This window comes from Zalophus californianus, chromosome 11 (assembly GCF_009762305.2).
Source record: "Zalophus californianus isolate mZalCal1 chromosome 11, mZalCal1.pri.v2, whole genome shotgun sequence".
Classification (NCBI taxonomy): domain Eukaryota; kingdom Metazoa; phylum Chordata; class Mammalia; order Carnivora; family Otariidae; genus Zalophus; species Zalophus californianus.
This window is the reverse complement of record NC_045605.1, coordinates 108,157,460-108,179,134: the sequence shown is the minus strand read 5'-3', so window position 1 is coordinate 108,179,134 and position 21,675 is coordinate 108,157,460. Positions and strand designations below refer to the sequence as shown.

Here is a 21,675-nt window from a genome sequence, read left to right as displayed (position 1 = left end):
GGTGGGGGACAGGCGTCATTCCCTGGAACCAGTGGACTTCCTCTCTGCTTGTCTGGGTCACCCTGTCTGCCCGTCGCTGGCCCCAGGCTCGCTCTCTGGCCCCGGCCCTCTTCTCTCTCTCTCCCTCAGCAGCTGTCTCTCTCGTGCCCGCTGGCCTGTCTCTCTTTTTCCCCGCAGTCGCCTCCTTCTCTGCCTGCCTGGGTGGCCGCCATGGGCCGGAAGCGGCTCATCACTGACTCCTACCCTGCAGTGAAGAGGAGGGAGGGCCCCGCTGGGCACAGCAAGGGGGAGCTGGCACCAGAGCTAGGTCTCTTACGTGGGGGGGGGGCGGGAGTAGCGGACACCGCTGAGGGGCATGAGAGGACGTGGGCGGACGTGGGCAATGGAAGGGGAAGTGAAGTATGTCCTCTACTTCCTACTCCAGGCCTGGCAGTGGCCGGCAGAGGCAAAGGGGTGGCAAGGGCCGGGGAGCAGTGGGGCAGCTGTGAGGCGAGGGGCAGGGGACTGGCCTTGCAGGGCACAGGCCTGGGCAGGCCTGAGGAGCAGCATGTCATTGCAGGGGAAGAGCCCCAGCCCCTGAGCGTGGATGAAGCAGAGCTGGAGCTGCTGAGGCAGTTTGATCTCGCCTGGCAGTATGGGCCCTGCACAGGTGAGAACCCTCTCAGGCCCCTGAAGCAACCCAAGGCCCTGCCTGACCCTCTTGGGCACTGTCTCCTGAGACTAGGGGGTGTGGAGGTCCTGACACACCCCTCCACACGCATTCTCTAGCCCGCACCCTCCATGAGGTGCCCGCGTCTCCTTCCCACCCTGGCAGGGATCACACGGCTGCAGCGCTGGTATCGGGCGGAACAGATGGGCTTGGAGCCTCCCCCAGAAGTGCGTCAGGTGCTACAGACCCACCCTGGAGATCCCCGCTTCCAGTGCAGGTCAGAGACAGGCCAGGGAGGGCTCTCAGGGGAGCCAGGCACCACCAGCCTTCTGGCCCCCCGGGGTGGGGGCTGCCCTGACCTGAGGAAGACATGGATGCAGGTTTGGGGCCTTGCTGAACAGGCAAGAAGGTTCTCTAAGGTGCCTGGCTCAGGAAGGCAGAAGATGGCTTTAATAATTCTTACCGCTGAGCTAATGGTGGGGGAAGGGTGCACCCAGGGCCCAGGGGACTATCTATTTAGTTCAGAGGGGCTGGCCAAGGACTATAGGCCATGGCCAAGAATTGGGGCTGGTGAAATCAGATCAAGGACTTAATTGATTCTGGTTTCTCCCTCCCTGCCCCCTCCCCTTGCACAGCCTCTGGCATCTCTATCCCCTTTGAGGCACCACCTAAGACCTCCTGCCCGCTATCCCAGAACCTCAAGACCCAAGTGAGAGCCGGTTGCTGCCCCCTTGGCTCAGTTCTGCTGTGAAGAACTTTTGGCAGGAAAAGAGCCTCATAGAGAGAGAAAAGAGGCTGAATCTGGAGGTCTCCGAGGCTCAGCCCTCCATCTAACCAGCAGGCTTCTGGAGCCCCTCTGAGAGCCAACACAGCTGAAGCTTGCACTTCCTACGTGGAGAATGGTCTCTGAGGACAAGGACCTGCCCATGACCTTTCAGATGCCTGCTACACGCCTCCCTGACCACAAATACTGTGGTCCTGGGAATAGTGTGGCAAATAGGCACAGCCTTGACATAGTCAGACTCAGGCAGATATCTACGAGGCAAAGATGCACTCCCCACTTAAGGCTGGGAATCTGAAGGCAAAACTGGCAAGAGGTTCACTAATGCTTATCAATAAAGAACACTGAGTCTGGAAGCCTGACCTCCAGTCCCTTAATATGGCCCTGCGTGGGCTGGCAGCAACCAGCAAGTTGATAGGTGGGAGAGAACCAGCACTATGCCTTCCCTCTGCTGCCCAACCCTAGACCTGGGACTAGACACTTTAACAGACCGTGGGACAAGTCCTCATTAGAGCTGATCAGTCTCTGGCGCCCCCTGGTGGTGTACAGGGAAACTACTCTTTAGCCACCTTCAGAGACGAGCCAGAGAAAACTTAACCTGGCCTGCCACCTAGCCTGCCCAGTGTGGCCCACCTCACAAAAATGGGTCTGTCGGAGGAGGATCCATAGGGCCCACGGCCCATAAAGTCCAGACCTACACATTCCCGGCAAGCACCTCTGCTTCCCACATGGAGGCCACCTGGATCCAAAGCAGGGTTGAGGAGGCTTTCAACCTGCAGGTCCGGCTCAGGGATGGCCATCGTCTGATGGGCTTTGGTGGGGAACTGGGTGGAGCAGAAACAATGCTTAGGGGACCCTGGGATGGTATGACATGGAGAATGGGGTCAGTGTTCCTCGCACTCTGTTTACCTTCACTGGCTGTACCAGCCCTCCATCCTGGGCAGACAGAGACAGCATTACCAACTCCTTGGGGACAGGCCTACAGAGCAGCCAAGTAGCCTCTTCAGCCCCCACTGTCCTGGGCACTGCCCCTGCCTCAGGCACTTTAAATGAATCATCTCTAAAATTGCTAAAGGGCTGTCAAGGTAGATTTTATAGCGAGGGGACCTGAAGCCCGGAAGAGCTGTGTGGGGCTGCTCAGCAGCACCAGCAGGTATGTGGTGATAAGAGGCCATGTGCGCTAGGCTCTTCCTGTCTACACCCAGGCACCTGCTCATCTGCTGAGCACCTGCTGTACGCCGGGCTCTAGAGTGTTGTTAGCTGGGTGTTGTTAGTGGTGAGGAGATCAAAGAAGACATACAGGTAAATATAATGCCACGAGGTGCTCCGTGGTAGGCAAAGTTAGGGTTAGAGGTCAAAGAATGCCAGGAGTGCTTAGGTTGACCAGGGAAGCTCTCTGACAGGGTGGCATTTCAGCGGAGACCTGAACGAAGTACAGGAACGGGCCTTGCACCTACGGGGGTGCTCTGGACAGAAGGAACAGCAAGCACACTTCCCAAGACAGAAGTGTGTGCACCCTGGCCCAGGAACAGCATGGAGGCCAGCACAGCCAGGGCAGAGGGCGCGAGAGGAGTATGGTGGGAAATGAGGCCAGAGAGGTAGCAGGTCGCTCCCATGGGGCCTTTCAGGCTGAGATAAGGAATGTGGATTTTAATCTGAGCGAGACAGGAAGACACTGGTGGGTTTTAAGCCAATAAATGACATAATCAAGCTTATGTGTTGAAAACATCACTCTGGCTATTGGTGGAGAATAGATTGTGGAGTTGGGGGAAGAAGAGGCAGCAACACTGTGCTCAGGAGGCTTTCTGGGGTCAGCCTTGAGAGAGGTGATGGTGATTTGGACCAGGGTGGGGAGATCAGCTGGCTGTGGGTCGGAGAGAGAGAGGAGCCAAGAAGAACTCCAAAGGCTTTGGCCCGAATAGCTGGAAAGCCAGAGTTCCCACGACTAAGACGGGAAAGACTTGAGAGGGGTGGGAGGGCCGGGGAATCAGGAGTTTGTGCTTGACACCCAAGCAGAGCTGGGGAGTAGGTGGTGGATACGCAAGTCTGGAGTTCTGGGGAGCTCTGAATTTGAGCTGTAAAATGTGGGCGTTTTTTAGATGGCATTTAAAGCCCTGAATGTGGATGAGGTTACCTGTGCGAGTACAGATGGAGACAGAAGTGGTCCAAGGACGGACCTGCACCTTCTATGCTTAGAGGCAAGGGAGGAGGAGACTGGGGGTGGCAGGCTGGAGGAAAATCTGGAGGCATGGGCCTGGGAGTACCAGACAGAAGGCATTTCAGGGTCTCAGATGCTTTGGAGAGGCTCGTAAAGCGAAGCCCGAGGGCAGCATGCTGGACTTGGCAATGCAGAGGTCACTGGGGACGAGAAGTTTCCACGAGTGCCAGGGTAAGAATGTGCCTGGAGTAGGCTCAGAGCGAATGGCAGTGGAAGCGGAGAGCAGGAGCATGCCAACTCTTTCAGGGACTTTTACTGTAAAGGGAGCAGAGGAATGGAGTGGTGACCAGAGGGACATGGGATCAAAGGAGGGTTTGCGTTTTTTTGTTTGTTTTTTGTTTTTTAGGATTTATTTATTTATTTGAGAGAGAGAGCATGAGCGCCAGCGGGGGAGGGGCAGAGGGTGAGAGTCTTCAAGTAGACTCCTCGCTGAGCTCAGAACCCTGATGCGGGGCTTGATCTCAAGACTCATGAGATCATGGGGGCGCCTGGGTGGCTCAGTTGGTTAATCGACTGCCTTCGGCTCAGGTCATGATCCTGGAGTCCCGGGATCGAGTCCCACATCGGGCTCCCTGCTGAGCAGGGAGTCTGCTTCTCCCTCTGAACCTCTTGCCTCTCATGCTCTCTATCTCTCATTCTCTCTCTCTCTCAAATAAATAAATAAAATCTTTAAAAAAAATTGTTTAAAGACTCATGAGATCATGAAGATCAAGATCGGAAGTGAAATCAAGAGTTGGTCCCTTATGGGGCACCTGGGTGGCTCAGTTGGTTGAGCGACTGCCTTCGGCTCAGGTCATGATCCTGGAGTCCCTGGATCGAGTCCTGCATCGGGCTCTCTGCTCGGCAGGGGTCTGCTTCTCCCTCTGACCCTCCCCCCATCTCATGTGCTTTCTCTCTCTCTCATTCTCTCTCTCTCAAATAAATAAATAAAATCTTTAAGAAAAAATTTTCTGAAAAGAAAAAAAAAAGAGTTGGTCCCTTAACTGAGCCACCAAGGCGCCCCTCAAGGGAGGGGTTCTGATGTGTCGTTTTGTCTTTTGTTTTAAATGTACTTTTTAAAAAAGATTTTATTTATTTACTTGAGAGAGAGAGAGCACAAGTGGGGTGAGCGGCAGAGCAAGAAGCAGACTCCCCACTGAGCAGGGAGCTGGACTCAGGGCTTGATCCCAGGACTCCAAGATCATGACCTGAGCCAAAGGCAGATGCTTCACCGACTGAGCCACCCAGGCACCCTTTGTCTTTTGTTTTAGATAGAGTGACACTAGAGCATGATCATATAGTATGAAAGTGAGCCAAGAGGGGACAGAGGTGGCGGTCTTATGAGTGAGGCCTTTGTGAAAGTGACAAAGGCCAGGACCCAGGGAGAGGGTGGCCTCAGGCAGGAACATCCAGCTCGACAGGAAGGGAGGCCAAGGATGTGGGAGTAGATGCAGGTGGGAAGGTATGGTATCGGTGGGAACATTCGAGAATCTGATGTTTGCTGAGAGCCTCATGCAGCTGGGAGGAGTCTGACGTTTACTAAGTGCCCTCCGTGCCATCTGCTGGGCTGAATGCTGCACATTCCTTATGTGGTTGACTACAGTGACTCAGAACACTGTCATTAGGTAAGTATTAGCCACGGCTCACAGATAAGGCAACTGAGGCTGAGACTTGCTCAATCAGGAAACACCAGGGCCGGACTCACACGCAGGGCTGCCTTCCTCACTGCATCACCTCGCACCTGTACCCCACCGTACCTGCACTCCAGCTCAGGGTGCTGCTGAACAGATTAAGATCTACCTGTGTGGAAAGTTAAAAAAAAAAAAGCAATGTGATACAGAGGCCACGTCGTCGGGGCAACTAGGAGTGGTATCGACACTGAGTCCTCAGGAGGAAGAGAGCATGTGTGTTAAAGAGACCCTCACTGTGGGGACCCTGAGCCCAGGACAGCCCCCTCCTACTGCAGTGGTTCCCTCTGTCTGACTTCAGTGCCTCACCCCTTCTACTCACCACACCCCTGCTCCTCAGACCCTTCTTGCTGCAGAATGAATGCAGACCCCCCAGTGCAGCAGGAGGTGGGCCCAAGACACCTCCACTCTGAATATTCTTACTACTTGTATCTTTTATCTGCAAAATCTCCAGCCAGTTTTGTATTCTATTCCATGATATGCTCAAGTAGTTGCCATTACATTAAAAATGGATAAACTTAGGGGCGCCTGGGTGGCTCAGATGGTTAAGCGTCTGCCTTCGGCTCGGGTCATGATCCCAGGGTCCTGGGCTCGAGTCCCGCATCGGGCTCCCTGCTCAGCAGGGAGTCTGCTTCTCCCTCTCCCTCTGCCTCTCCCCCTGCTTGTTCTCTCTCTCGCAAATGAATAAATAAAATCTTAAAAAAAAAATATTCAGGACATGGGCGCCTGGGTGGCTCAGTCAGTTAAGCCTCCGACTTTGGTTCAGGTCATGATCTCCAGGCCCTGGGATTGAGCCCCGTGTTGGCGGGAGTCTGCTTGTCCCTCTTGCTCTGTCTCTCTCGCAAACGAATAAATAAAATCTTAAAAAAAAATATTCAGGACATGGGTGCAGAGACCATGGATTAGAAGACAGAATGCAAAGGACAGAGAGTTCCAAGAGATGTTGCAAAGGCAGGTGGCAAGGCTTGTGTTTGGGAAGGGACGAGTGGGGAGGGAGGCGTCAAAGATGACTCAGGATGTAAGCTTGGGTGGGTGAGAGAAGGCTGATGCCATGGGCAGAAAAATGGAAACTGGGAGGGAAGGCAAGCTCGATCTCACGCATGTGCAGTTTAAGACGATGACAGGACTCCCAAAAGGCAACATCCAGGAAGCAGTGGCAGCCTGGAGGGCAAGTCCAGCAGCGAGGCCAGGGAGAGGTGGCATCCAGGGCACAGGGGCATTGCCTGCGTAGAACCAACGATCAAACCCATGGGCATGGGTGGTTTCTCAGGGGGTGAAGAGGGACAGGGAGAAGGCGTGAAGACAGGACCAAAGATGGCACTCGGGAAATCCTCTCTAGAAGGTGGAAGACCAGCCAAGGAGAAGGGAGAGTGGCCAAGTGGCAGGAGAGCCAAGGCCGAGCTGGCATCCAGGCGGTTCCGAGAACTTCGAGCGTGGCTGGTGGCACGCAGCCAGAAGATCTCACGAGGGGGAGGTGGAAAGGAGGAAGATGGCCCGCCCTGAGTGTCCCCACCTTTCCTGCATCCCTCTGTCTGCGTGTTGCAGTTCTCTCTGGCACTCCCCCCCCCCCCCCCCCCCCCCCGCACAGTGACTACCAGGGCCACACCCTCCAGTGAAGGTCACGCGATTCCTTATCTGTTGACTTAGGTGTGGCAGCATTTACCCACCCTCAAACTCAGACAAATGCGCTAATAACACAAAGGCTTCAGGAGCTAATTTGCCGAGAAACTCAAGGAAACAAGGGAAAGGCGCACGTTTCCGAACTGGTCTAGAAGTAGACCGAGGCCACAGCAGTGGCGGCTTGAGGTGGGTTTGGATTTACACGACCTCTAGGACTTAGGCGATCCTCAACACGGCTGCTGGGTCTCCAGTCCATTCACCTGAGCCCTAAACTAGAAACCAACAACTTCGTGCCAGTTGTGGCAGGTGCAGATGGTCAGAACCCCAGTGCGGAAGCTCCGAGAGCCTCCTGGGCAGGGGCGTGGGAAAGAGAGAAGGACCTGCAAGCGAATTTCAAAACCTGCCACAAGACAGGTGTGGACACGACACTGTGGGAACTCGGACTCCCTGAAGACGGCCCTGTGGCTAACGATTTTAGAACGAGTAGAGTGGACACAAAGTGGACAAGGTCCCTCATCTTTCCTGAGCCCTACTTTGTCTTCCTCTCTTGAGGAAAAGGCATCTTGAGCCCTTCGTCTCTTGAAGGAAAAGGCATTTCCCAGAAACCTCCCTTGGGGCAGAGGCCTCCTTCCCCTCAACCAGAGTTTGCATGGCTCCCAGTCCAGCGTGTCCTACCCTTGACTACATGCTGTTTCTCTCTGCGCAGCCTTCCCTAAGAAGACTTAAGGATTTCTCCTCTGCTCTCCATGGTAATGTATCTATTTTATGAGAGCGTGTCGCATGGCTACATTTCATCCTCTCTCCTCTGCTCGAGTGTTTCATCAGGCATTCAAAGCTGACAGAACCTTCCCACTTCATTCACACCTCCTGTTTGGTCTGTTGGTCCTGTCCAGCCTGTGAGAATCGTGTAGGCAGCAGCTGAGTGAAATGTGGTCTCTATCTAAGTCACTTCTGGGGGTTGTGTGGCCTTGAAGGCAGGAGCCATCTTATCCTAGAGCCTTCTCAGCAAGGGACGCATCAAAGCGGTCAACTTCAGAAGCGGGCTCCTTTTCACATCCTGTTTTGAAGCCTACGGGGCCCGCACTCAGCTCCTCCGAGGCGCTCTCAGGGGCAGAGTAGAGAGGATCATCACATCCAGAGCACACAGGACCCTGCAGCCCACCGCTCCCCAGGCTCTCAGGAGGATGGCTGCCCAGGATGCCCCCACACAGTGAGTCCTGCAGTGCTGGGTGTAGACCGGGACAACTCCGAGGATGCCGATTCGGCACTATTTGTCAAAATGACAAATGCACACATCCCTTTCAGTCCATATCTAGAAATTTCTCCTCCAGATATACTTGTATGTGTAAAATAACATATAGAAGGTTATTTATTATCTTACCATTTGTAATAGCAAAGACTAAAAACAGCCTAAATGTCTATCAATAAGGCACCAGTAAAGTAAGTTCTAGTCCACAATGGATACCACACTGTGAAAAAGTTCAGGCAAGCTCTGTATAGACTGGTATAGAATAGAATGAGCTCTAAAATATATGTGAAAAAGTTGAGGTGGGGGAAAAAAGATTTATTGAACAGTGTATATAATAGGCTACTATTTGGGTAAAAAATGTGTGCATTCACCTATATCAAGCATAAATATCTCTGAAAGGACACTCAAGAAATTGATACCATCGGTTGCCTTTGAGAGGGAGGTAACTTGGTGGGTTGGAAATAGGGAATGAAGGGAAATTTTTTATTAACAGAGCTTTTGAATTTTGAACTACGTGACTGTATTACCTATTTAATCAATTAGTAAGAAAAACAGTCTTACCATGTTCATATTAACAGTACTAGAGACAGTTCTACTAAGGTAAAAGGGGCTTTGTGCCACGTATTGCAATGGCTTCGTGGACTCCTAATGCTGCACTCTTTTTACTACATTCCACTGGGAGAGAAGGCTCTTCTACCTGTCCTTGGTAGTGCTAATAAAACGACAGAACATTTACCCTCTGATCTGGCAGTGCTATTTCTAGGAACTGATCCTGAAGATTCACTTCCACAGACATACAGCAACATAGGCATAAGCTTAATCACTGTGGGCATTGATTGCAATAGAATACTGGAAACCACCTAAGTTCCCATCCACGGAAGCTAATTAAATAAAGCCACCAGTGCAATCCTGTGTAGCTATAAAAAAAAGAGAGAGAGAGAGAGAAATTTCTATTAGCTGATACAAAGTGATTTCCAGGATAAATTGCTAAATATGTAGTGTGCTACCTTTGTGTAAGAAAAAAGGGAAAATAAGATAGAAATCTGAAAGAAGAAACATAGGAAGAGTAAACTAGAAATGAGTACAATGGATCCTTTTGGGGGTAGGTAAGAATGGGGTGGAAGAGAGAATGAGAGTGAGATTTGTCTAAGTATTTTTTTATATAATCTCAGCTCCTGAATCATAGGAATATTTTATTTTATTTTTTTAAAGATTTTATTTATTTATTTGAGAGAGAGAGAGAGAATGAGAGATAGAAAGCACGAGAGGGAAGAGGCTCCGAGGGAGAAGCAGACTCCCCGCCGATCAGGGAGCCCGATGCGGGACTCGATCCCGGGACTCCAGGATCATGACCTGAGCCGAAGGCAGTCGCTTAACCGACTGAGCCACCCAGGCGCCCCTATGAATATTTTACAAATCCAAAAATATATCAGGAGATTTTTTTCAAATCTCAAAATTGACTATAAATAGTAATAACTGAACCTAATTGGATATCAAATTGATAATATAATCATATAGAAAAATAATATAAGAATACAAATAAATTTCCAATATAGTTCATGGGCTTCCTAAAGACTACCAAAAAAAAAAATCTTGAACTTTACTTAATAGGTTTGTTGTTGATAACGGTATTGGTGTAGGAATTCTAAAACTGTTTTGCTGTTTTTGTATGAAGGATACAAAAAAATGAATAAATACATAGACGTTGGAAGTCAGAGATTGCACTGTGGAAAAAGGGAGATATAATATGGAAGGAAGGTGAGGAAAAAAATCCTCAAATGTCAGATTTGAACTGGAGATAACAGTATGTAGATTCTTTGTTGTTGTTGTTAAGTAAGCTCTGTGCCCAAGGTGGCGCTTGAACTCACAACCAGAGGATCAAGAGTTGCGTGCTCTACAAACTGAGCCAGCCAGGAACCCTAGAATTTTTTCATTTTTTCATTTTATTGAAATATAATTCGTCTCCAGATGAATTTATAGATTTTAAGCATATAGTTTTGGTAAATGTATGCACTGATGTAACCATCAACCCAATTAAAATCTAGAACATTCAATCTCCCCAAAAGTTTCCTTACTCTCCTTTGCCCCTTTTCACTCTTTTGTTCCCAAAACTTGGTAATTTTCATTTTCCCTCTTTTTTTTTTCTTAATCAGTCTTGCTAGGGGTTTGTCAATTTTATTGCTTTTTCTCAAAGAACCTACTTTTGGTTTTGCTTTCTTTGTTCTTTGCGTATTTCTGCTCTCATTATTTCATTTCTTGGGGTTTAACTTGTTCTTTTTTTTTTTTCTTTTAGCTTGTCTTATTTTACTCTTTGAGATATAACATAATACATAAAATTCATCATTTAAAAGTATACAAATCGGGCGCCTGGGTGGCTCAGATGGTTAAGTGTCTGCCTTCGGCTCACATCATGATCCCAGGGTCCTGGGACTGAGTCCCGCATCAGGCTCCCTGCTCCCTGGGAGCCTGCTTCTCCCTCTGCCTCTCTCTCTCTCTCTCTCTCTCATGAATAAATAAATAAAAAGTTTAAAAAATAAATAAATAAAATAAAAGTGTACAAATCAGGGTGGTGAGGCACCTGGCTGGCTTACTCGGTAGAGCATGCAACTCTTGATCTTGGGGTCATGAGTTCAAGCCCCATGCTGGGTGTAGAGATTACTTTAAAAATAAAATAGGGCGCCTGGGTGGCTCAGTTGGTTAAGCGACTGCCTTCAGCTCAGGTCATGATCCTGGAGTCCCAGGATCGAGTCCCGCATCGGGCTTCCTGCTCGGCGGGGAGTCTGCTTCTCCCTCTGACCCTCTTCCCTCTCGTGCTTTCTCTCTCTCATTCTCTCTCTCTCTGAAATAAATAAATAAAATCTTTAAAAAAATAAAATAAAGGAAAAGGGTACAAATCAGTGTTTTTAGTATACTCGCTACGTTGTACAACCATTGCCGCTAATTCCACAACATTTCCATCACTCCAGAAAGAAGTCTGTTAGCAGTCGGTTCCAATCCCCCCTGCCAATCACTAATCTTTCTGTCTCTATGGATTTGCCTATTCTGAACATTTCATACAAATGGAATCAAACAACATGTAGCCTTTTGTATCCGGCTTCTTTGACTTAGCATAACGTTTTCAAGGTTCATTCATGTTCTAACATGTAACTACATTCTTTTTATGGCCGAATAGTATCCCATCGTGTGGGACAACCCCAAGACCGAGAGTTGCATGTCTTCATCTCTGCTAATTCCCCTTGTCTGGACATTTACTTGGTCTGATATTAATGCAGCGGTGCCAGCTTTCTTGTGCTTTCTAGGTGCCCAGTGTATCTTTTTCATCCTTTCACTTTCTGTGTCTGTAGAAAAATTGTATCTCTTTTACATATTATATAGTGGGGTCTTGACAAGCTCTGTGTTTTAATTGGAATGTTTACATTTAATGGAATTATTCATCCGGTTGGGTGTAAGTCTGTGTTAGTTTGCTAGAGCCGCCATAACAAAGTATCACAGACTGGGTGGCTTAAACAACAGAAACTTATTTTCTCACAGTTTTTGGAAGCTAGAAGTTTGAGACCAATGTGTTGACAGAATTGCTTCTTTCTGAGGGCTGTGAGAAAGGGATCTATTCCAGGCCTCTCTCCTTGGCTTGCAGTCAGCCAACTTCTCCCTGTGTCTTCACGTTGTTTTCCTACTGCACATGTCTGTATCCATTTCTCTCTCTCTCTCTTTTTTTTAAGATTTTATTTGCTTATTTGAGAGAGCGAGAGCGAGCGCATGAGTTCGGGGGGAAGGGCAGAGGGAGAGGGAGAAGCAGACTCCCTGCTCAGCTGGGAACCCGATGCGGGGCTCGATCCCAGGACCCCGAGATCATGACCTTAGTCGGAGGCAGACGCTTAACGGACTGAGCCACCCAGGCGCCCCCAAATCTCCTCTTCTTGTAAGAGGATTAGGGTCCAGCCTAATGACCTCACTTTAACTTAGTACCTATGTAAGGGCTCTGTCTCCATACAGTCATATTCTGAGGTGCTGGGGGGTGAGGATTTCAATGTATCAATATATCAATAGTAGAAAAGTCTATCATCTTGCTACATTTCTTAAATTTGTCTCATATGTTCTTGTGTTCCTCAGTTCTCCTTTTCCTAACTTCTTCTGAGGAACTGAATATAATTACATTATATTTACATATTATAATTCAATAGTCAATATCTTAAATATCATTGATGTTATTTTACTTCCTTTCTTTGTTTTGTAGCTGTACCTCTTATTACTTTTTAATGGTTGCCTTAGAAATCATAGCATGCGAGGTGCTGGGCGGCTCCGTGGGTTAAGTGTTTGACTCTTGGTTTTGGCTCAAGTCATGATCTCAGGCCGTGGGACTGAGCCCGGCGTCCACGCAGTGGGGAATCTGCTTGAGATTTTCTCCCTCCCTCTCTGCCCCTTTCCCTACTTGTTTGTGTGCTCGCTCTAAAATAAAATCCTTAAAAAAAAAAGAAATTACAGTATGCATCACTAATTGATCACAGTCTAACTGAACTTCCTCACATTTTGCAAATATAAGGATGTTTCAACAATATAACTTTATTTGCTCTCCCATTCTTGGTGCTGTTGCATTTTATTCCTACATATATCAAAAACGGTATCTTATGATAATATTACTTTTGCTGTAAATAGACATTTGTCTTTAATGGAAATTAAGAAAAGAAAAAAGCAATGCTTTTAAATTTACCTGGATATTACCATTTCTGTGGTGCTTCATTCCTTCCTATGGCTCCAAGTTGCTAAATTTCCTTTCAGCACGAAGAACGCCCTTTAGCATTTCTCATAGCGCAGGCCTGCCAGCAGCAAATTCTCTCCTCTGTCGTTTTTCTTAAAATGTCATTACTTCTCCCTCCTAGTGCAAGGCATTTCCCTCGGCTACAGAATTCTAGATCGAAGCTCTTCGCGGCCGGCGCTTCAGAGGTGCGACCCCGCCGTCTTCTGCCCTCTTGCCCCTCGGTACCACCATTCCCTGACATGTAACCTACCTGCTTTCAAAATGTCTTCTTTGCTTCTGGTTTTCAGCAGTTTGACTATGATGTGCCCACTCCAGGTGCGACTTTGTGTTTACCCTGTTTGTGTCTTGCCAAGCTGCTTGAATCTGTAAGTGAATGTTTCTTATCAAATTTCAGATTTCTGTTTTTGATCATTATTTCTTCAAATATTTTTTCCCGTCCCATTCTCTCTCTCCTCTCCTTCTGGAACTCCAGACGCATACGTCAGACTGCTTGATATTTTCCCACGGATCACTGGGTACCGTTAATTTCTATTCAACACTTTTGTCTCTGATTTTCAGATGAGACCATTTCTCCGGACCTGTTCTTAAACTCTGGCCTTTTCTTCTTCCAAGCCTTCTCCAATCTTCTGTTAAGCCCCTCCAATGGATTTTTCAGTCTCCTTGGTTCCTTTTTATAGTTTTAATTACTCTGCTAAGACTCCCCATTAAGACCACCATATTTTCCAGGGGTCCTGGGTGGCTCAGTCAGTTAAGCATCTGCCTTCAGCTCAGGTCATGATCTCGGGGTCCTGAGTTTGAGCCCCATGTTGGGCTCCCTGCTCAGCAGGGAGTCTGCTTCTCCCTCTGCCTCCGCCCTCCCTCTTCTCCCCCCATCCCCCTGCTCATGAGCTCTCTCTCTATCTCTCTAAGATAAATAAAATCTTAAAAAAAAAAAAGACCACCATATTTTCCTTTAAGTCTCTAGTCATATTTATAGTAACTGGTTTACAGTTTTTATACACTAATTTCAATGTCAGTGTCATCTCATGGTATATTTCCACTGATTGTTTTTTTTAAGATTTTATTTATTTATTTGAGAGAGAGAGGGAGAGAAACAGCATGAGAGGGGAGAAGGTCAGAGGGAGAAGCAGGCTCCCCGCCGAGCCGGAAGCCCGACATGGGACTCGATCCCAGGACCCCGGGATCATGACCCGAGCCGAAGGCAGTCGCCCAACCAACTGAGCCACCCAGGCGCCGTTTTTTTTTTTTTTTTTTTTTGATTATGGATCACGTTTCCCTTCTTCTTTGAGTAACTAATAATTTTTTATTATACGCTGGACATTGTCTGGATAACACTGTCTTCCTTTAAGAAATGCTGAGTTTGGGGCGCCTGGGTGGCTCAGTGGCTTAAGCGTCCAACTCTTGATTTAAGCTCAAGTTGTGATCTCAGGGTTGTGAGATCGAGCCCTGCAATGGGCTCCGTGCTGGGTGTGGAGCCTCACTGAGATTCTCTCTCTCCTTCTGCCCCATCCCCTCTCACCTGGCACGCACACACGTGCCCCCCCCAAAAAAGAAAAAAAAAGAGGAGACAAGAGAAAATTCTCCTTTACTGAAAAATAATAGCTTATTATGTCACATAACAGAGGTACACGGTATGATATAATTCAAAGAAACAAAATGAAATAAATAATTTAGGCCAAGATCATTACTTGATACTGAAACCAATGACTGACAAGATGGCTGGGGACAGAATATTCACACAGCCTCAACTTACCACGCTGTTCATGACCGTGAAGGGGAAGGACAATGGAAAGATCCAGCTGACGGCATCTTAACCAGCACTCAGATTCAGCGTCAGCAATAATGAGATAAAGCAACATTAAATGGCTGAAGTAATGAAGCAGAAAGAACATATTGCTCATTATTGTTCAATTGCAAGTATTCTTGCAAACAGGTTTCACCTGACTCTAATTGTGAGGAAACAGTCAAACAAATCCAAATTGGGGAATATCCTATAAGACAACCAGTGCGGACTCTTCAAAAATGCCAGTGTCATGAAAAAGAAACAGGCAGAAGAATTACTAGATTAAAGAAGAATCAAGAGGGGTGCCTGGGCAGCTCAATCAGTTAAGTGTCTGCCTTCAGCTCAGGTCATGATCCTGGGGTCCCGGGATCAAGCCCTGTGTCCAGTTCCCTACTCAGCAGGGAGTCGTCCGCTTCTTGCTCTGCCCCTCCCCCTGCCTGTGCGCGCTCTCTCTCTCTCTCTCTCTCAAACAAATAAATAAAATATTAAAAAAAAAAAGAATCAAGGAACACGACAACTAAAAGCAGTCTGTGATCCCTGACTGGGTCTTGAATCTTTTTTTTTTTTAAAAAGCTGTAATGGAAAATTTAGGGATATTTGGAGAAATGTAATTATGGTAGGCAATCTAGATAATAATATTGCATCATTGTGAAGTTTCTTGGTCGCTATGAAAACAGTTTGGCAGTTCCTCAGAAAGTTAAACATAGACTTACCATATGATCCCCAGGCCTGCTTCTAGGCACATGCCCTAAAGAACTGAAGCAGGGACCCAAACGGATACTTGTACACCCACGTTCATGGCATCATTCGCAGTCACCAAAAGATGGAAACAACCCACATGTCCATCAGTAGATGAATGGCTAAACAAAATGTGGTCTATCCATGTAGTAGAACGTTATTCAGCCTTCAAAAGGAACGAAATTCTGGCACATGCTAGAAGCATGGACGAATCTTGAAGATATTATGCTAAGTGATATAAGCCAGACACAAAATGACAAATATTGAATGACTCCACTTACATGAGGCACCTAGGATAAGCAAATTTATGGAGATAGAAAGTAGAATAGAGGGGCGCCTGGGTGGCTCAGTCGGTTGAGCATCAAGACTCTTGACTTTGGTTCCAAGCCCCACGTCCTTGGCTCCATGCTCAGCAGGGAATCTGTTTCTCTCTCTCTCCCTCCCTCCCTCTGCCCCTCCCCCCACTCACTCGCGCTCCCTCCCTCTCTCTCTCTCTCTCTCTCTAAAATAACAAGTAAATCTTTAAAACAAGAAAGAAAGAAAGAAAGAAAGTAAACTAGAGATTACCAGGGTGGATGGGATGTTTGATGAAAAAGTTCTGGAAATGGATAGTGGTGATGGTGCACAACATTATCGATATAGTTCATGCCACAAGCTGTGGAGAAGGTCTCCTGAGGCCTTCGGCCGTTTGGGAGTCAGTCCACCAAACCAAGAAGTGTGTGCTGCTGGGATAGATAGTCGGCTGCTGCCCCAAGCACGCTCGCCCAGTTCCAAGCCTTCCCAGGCCACACACATTTTGTGGGGTACATACAATCATCTGTCTCTCTGGCCTTGAGAAGCATCCTCCTTCACCCAACCTGTCGCCCACCCCCACAATTATGTCTGACTTGAGCTAGGGCAGCATATGGGGCCTTGTCTGCATCTGGGCTTGTTCTGTGCGCCCCTTTCTGACACCTCCCTCTCCATCTTTACCTCTGAGGTTCACTGAGTGGCTGCCAGGCGTGCATCAATGGGCTGGAGTGTGGCATTTCTACCCGGGCCAGGGAAATCTCACTGGGCAAACTTTGCCGACTTGCCTCCCCACCCAATGGGAGAATAGTTTTGTATTCTTACTCTTCCAGCCCAGACACAGAATCCCCTATAGTGTCCCAGTGATCCTGGGAGCAGGCAGATCTGGCAGACTAGGGGGCGGAGCACCAGCTCTCTGCTGCGACATGCTGCCATGGGAACAAGTCAGTGTCTAGTGAGGGCATGGCAGTGAGAGCCTCTGGCCAAATATGTCTGATAACAGAGAGCAGCTGGGCCAGGCTGGAAAACTGGGGAAAATAGGTAGGAAACTCTGGCTGCGATGGGAAGGAAGGGGAGTACAGGCCTACTTTCAGGTTAACCTATGACCACAGCCTTACCTGGAGGCAGATGGCACCTTTTCAGTGACAGCCAAGGCAGTGGAATGACCACTGGTCTCGATGCCACCATTTAGCGCTTTGGTCTATAACCTAAAAACTCAGATCGCTCAGGTGGAAAAGGGAAAGTCATAGTGTTAAGACTTGCTGGCCATCGTAACTTGTAAAGGACCAGCATGGCCCTGACGTAGGCTGACGCAGGCCTCCATGGCAGGCACTGGGCTGTGGTAACCTCCTCTCGAGCATCAGGTTCTAGTTATTAAAGCTTTACGCGGCACTTAGCGACGCAGGAGTCCTGGCACACCCAGCGGGCACTTACCTGCGGCCTGTGGAGCGGGAGAAAGCTGGAGGCACAGGACAGAGGAACAACAGGACTCCATGGCGGGAGCACAGGCTGCCAGGGAGATGACGTAACAGCTCACTTTGGGTCCCATTTCAGGAGGAGGAGCATCTGTGGCCTCCAGAAGTCCTGCACCATCCCGCATCTAGGGACAAAATCGGCAGTTAGCGGTGCCCCATCCCTTCTTTGTTGAACCCACTTAAGCTTTCCCCAGCTTCCTCATTCTGAGGATGACTTCACCCTTTGTGAGCAATAGAGGATCTCAGAGGGGAGTCTCAATAGGGTGGGGGAGGGTTCGCCCTTTCCTCGAGCCATTCTCCTCTCAATAGTCTCTGCTTTGCCCTCCACAAGGGACTCCTCCATCCCAGGTCCTAAGGTAGTTCTCCGGTCCCCGGGGTCACTGGACAGCTGTTCAGAGTGGTCAGCTTCAGTGCTGGCTCCTGGCACAGGGTCAAGCCCCGGGCAGGACTAGAAGGACAGGGGCCCAGAAGTCAGCCTGAAGACGGCGCTGCTGAAGCCAACTTCATGCCTTTGCAGCTACTATCGGCCTTGGCACGCTGGACATGGTTTCCAGAGATGGGAGAGAAATTTCTCTGAGCAAGAGTGGGCCATAGACAAAGAAGAGCCAAAAACAGACACAAATGCTACAAGACAGACCCAAGGGAATATCCCTCACTGGGCCTCAGGACCACTTCATAATCCCGTGCTGCAGTGTCCTACCCTTGTGGCTGTTAGCTCACTTCCGGGAAGGAGGCTCACAAACCCTCCTACCCATTCACGAGACCCTTGGCTCGCTTGGCTCCCAGTTACTGTACTAAACGTACCAACAATAGAGCCCTTGCCCCATAATCACCTGCCTATTCACATTCCTCCCCTAGAAGGGCGTCTGTAAGACAGCATGGAAGCTTAATAAAAGTCTCAGGATAACACAATGACCACATCTTGGCTCATCTCTGCAGGAAACTCATAGCCCTTGTTCCTTCACTAATACTTCCTATGTGCCATCCACAGGCCCTGCCGAGAGTCAGACACTGACCAAAACCCAGTCCCTGCCTTCTAAGGGCTCATATCCAGTTAGGGCCCGAGACATTTCTCCCCCATGTCTCAAGGCTGCCAGAGACATGGCAGCTCACAATAACTTTGCCCTACTTCTTGGCACACCCACATTGTCCACACCCTCCAAGGCCCGGCTGAGATGCTGTCTGCTCCTTACTGCTCTCATGACACAGCCACTTATCGGTGGGGTCTCCTGCCTCTCAATGAGCACAGCAGACACCATGATGTATTAATGACACATCACTTCCCTCCTGCACCATGTGTTTTGTATGCATAACCGATCTGCTCTACAGACTTTTCTTTTAAGTAGGCCCCATGCCCAGCGTGGAGCCCAACGAGGGACTCAAACGCACCACCCTGAGATCAAGAGTCAGACATTTAGCCACTAAGCCACCCAGGCACGCCCTACAGACTTTTCTTGAGGGCAAAGATCATTTTATACATCTTTGTATCCTTCAGACTACCCCACACAGTACCAGGTTCATAATAGGTGGTCAAAAACAACTCACAGAATACAGCTTACACATAAAGATGCCTGTTGGATGAGTGAAGGCTTGTTTGTGAAGCCACTGGGAATTCCCGGACTTAATAAATAATACATTTTCTCACTAATTTAAAATTCCTTGTAAGGGTTTTCCCAATTAATACAAAGTTTGAACTCAATGCAAGTAGCATAGGATTCTTTCTTATGTATTCCTTATAACTGTGTGTGTATCCAGTCCTATGTAAATGTTATATAAATATAATTCAATATTCAGCTGTTTCTTCATCATAGCATGTCAGTGCTCACATCCTCTGTGAATCTTAAGAAAGGGAAAGGATCTTCTGCACTGCATGGTGTGGGCTTTGCACCCTCCCTAGACGCTGTGTGGTAATGATATAACCCAAACTACAGCTGAAGGGAGGAGATACACAGCGTGAGCATCCAGACGTGGGGAAGAAGACTCGGGCTTCCCCATCGGAATCAGCCTATAAAAACATCCTGCCTAAGAGAATGCATTTGCCCATCAATAGAGGAAGTGACTCCAAAATTTAGGAAAAGGTCTCAAGTAGCTAAGGAATGTTTTTTAGGGTATCGGAAATGATGGCTGGGACTAGGGACAACATTCACTAGGTGCCGGCCTGGGGTTAAAAACTTACACGAATTATCTCATTTAATCTTCAAACACCTGAGGTGGCACTATCGTTATCCCCAGTTTTGCAACTGAAAAAACTGAGGCTCAAGAGATGTAACAACTTTGCCCAAAGTCACAAACCCAAGTTTCTCTGACTCCAGATTCTGAGCTGAGACTGTAGCTCAAACCATCCAGTTCCCTTTCTTCTTGCACGCGGTGTGCAATGAGGCGGTAATGATCCCATATCTTCATAAAGAGACCATAAAGATCATCTGCTCCAGCGTCTTTACAGAGGAGGAAATGGTCTCAGGGGGATAAAGGAACTTGTTCCCCAAGTCGCACAGAGCCAGAGGCTGCTCTGCAACGCTATCACAAGGTGCCCCAGAGTTCCGGCCCAAGCCGCATTGACAGAGGGGGGACTGAAGCCCCGAGCTGGGAGCCCCGGGTCCCGGATCCGTGACAGGCAGAGCCCGCTCCAGCCCCAGGCGCGCTCGCTGCCCCGCCCCGCTAGCGCCCCTGTCCACGTCCACCTGCGGCGCCAACCATTCCGCGCGCGCGCCCCGGGAGTACCTGTCGGCGGCGCGCAGGCTCTCGGCCGGGGACCGGGCGCTGGCGCGAAGCGAGCGGGGCTGCGCGGGCCAGAGGCGGACCCTGGCCTCGCCAACCCGGGCCTCCCCGGGCCACCTCGCCTCAGAACGCCGAGGCCCCGGGAGCGCGCGGACGCCCGGAGGCCGAGAATTTGGGAGCGCTGGTCCCGGGAGGCAGAGTCGCCTGGCTTCCTCCCCTCAAGCCCCCTGCTCTGACCCTCAACTGTCTGCACACCCCGTCCTAGCTCGAGGGCACCTGAGCGGGAGCAACACCCACGCGGTCCGCAGAGTCAAGCAGCTGGGACCCTTGGGGGGCGAGGTTCCCTTGGAAACGAGAGAGAGGGGCTCTTCGCGCCTGCGCGGACGCGCTAGGCCCGGTGGGAAATGTAGTTTCCGGGCTGCTACCCGGCGGCCAAAAGAACAGACGCAGGATGGCGCCCGAGCGTCGTGGTGGGTTCCGAGCTTCTGGATCCTTTCCCCCCGCCACCCCCAAACCCACGTCCGGGCGCTGCCGGCGTAGGAGAGGCCGCGGAGGCCTGAAAGGTAGTTTCTCTTGGCAGCCGCGGCTCTGAGGCGTCTGGGGTGCAGGGTGAAGCGGCGGGGGCACGGCTCTCTTCGGCGCGTACCGTTTAGCCGTTTGAAATCTAGTCCTGGGGAGGGGGCCGCCCTGGCTCGGGGTCGGATCCAAGCCCGGCCCACCCGGGCCCGGCGGAGGGAGGACTCGGTGAAGGTGGGAGCTGACGTAGGAGGCACCTGCTGTCCGAGGGACGTGAGCTCCTCGTGGCACGAGGGTTCACGTCTGGGCTGGGCGAGCGGCCCGGCGCCTGGGAGACTCCTGCCCCGGCTGGGGGCCGACTTGGGATTCCGTAAGCAGGGGTTGTCCCGCCCCTCCCTGCTGCCGGGCCGGGCAGAACTGGTGAATCCGGGCGAGCCTGCCTGGGAGCCGCCCTGTCCGTCGAGTTAGGCCTCCGGGCTGAGATCTAGAAACATAGGATCTATTTCAGGCCTTATCGGAGACTGAGTGACTTCTCTGAGCCTCAGTTTCCTGTTTCCAAAAAGGTAATGCCTGCTCTTTCTCCTGGGAGTGTTACAAGGTTCAATGGAAATGACATTGAGTGCTGTAGGCTGGACAGTCCTTGAAGGACATAAACAGGCATTCCCATTTGCTGTACATTGGTGCAACTTCTTGGAAGGAAATGAAGCAATGCCTTTCAAAATTAAATGCAAATAGGCTTTGCTTCAGCAGTTCTACAGGTTTCGTGGCCATGTGTGCACAAGAAAGTATATATGAGTACTTCAGCATTACTTGGAATGAAAAAAAAATTCATAAACAACCTAAATTGTTCATCAGTAGATGACTACTTAAATAAAATAGTGGAGTCCATAGAATAGAACATGTATTGGGGCACCTGGGTGCTCAGCCGGTTAGTGTCTGCCTTCGGCTCAGGGTCCTGGGCTAGAGCCCCACGTCAAGCTCTCTGCTCAGCGGGGAGTCTGCTTTTCCCTCTCACTCTCCCTCTGTGCTCTCCCCCCGCTCAAATAAATAAAATCTTAAAGAAAAAGAATATGTATGATTATTTTAGAAATTAGGCAGAGCTTCCTGAATTGATAACTCTCTGTGCTATGAAAAAAATTTTTCAAAGTGCAGAATGTTAATAGAGTATAATTTATGCTTTTAAAAGAATAAATATGGGCGCCTGGGTGGCTCAGTTG

At 49.4% G+C, this 21,675-nt stretch overlaps 1 protein-coding gene across 1 annotated transcript; it reads left to right on the top strand.

Annotated features, from left to right (window-relative positions):
* Nucleotides 1-3,145, top strand: POLD4 (DNA polymerase delta 4, accessory subunit). Its single transcript, XM_027578176.2, has 4 exons — nucleotides 1-307; nucleotides 560-649; nucleotides 815-926; nucleotides 1,285-3,145. The coding sequence occupies exons 1-4, from the start codon at nucleotides 211-213 to the stop codon at nucleotides 1,307-1,309; spliced, it is 324 nt and encodes a 107-aa protein (XP_027433977.1). The 5' UTR covers nucleotides 1-210; the 3' UTR covers nucleotides 1,310-3,145.
* Nucleotides 3,146-21,675: the final 18,530 nt, after the last annotated feature.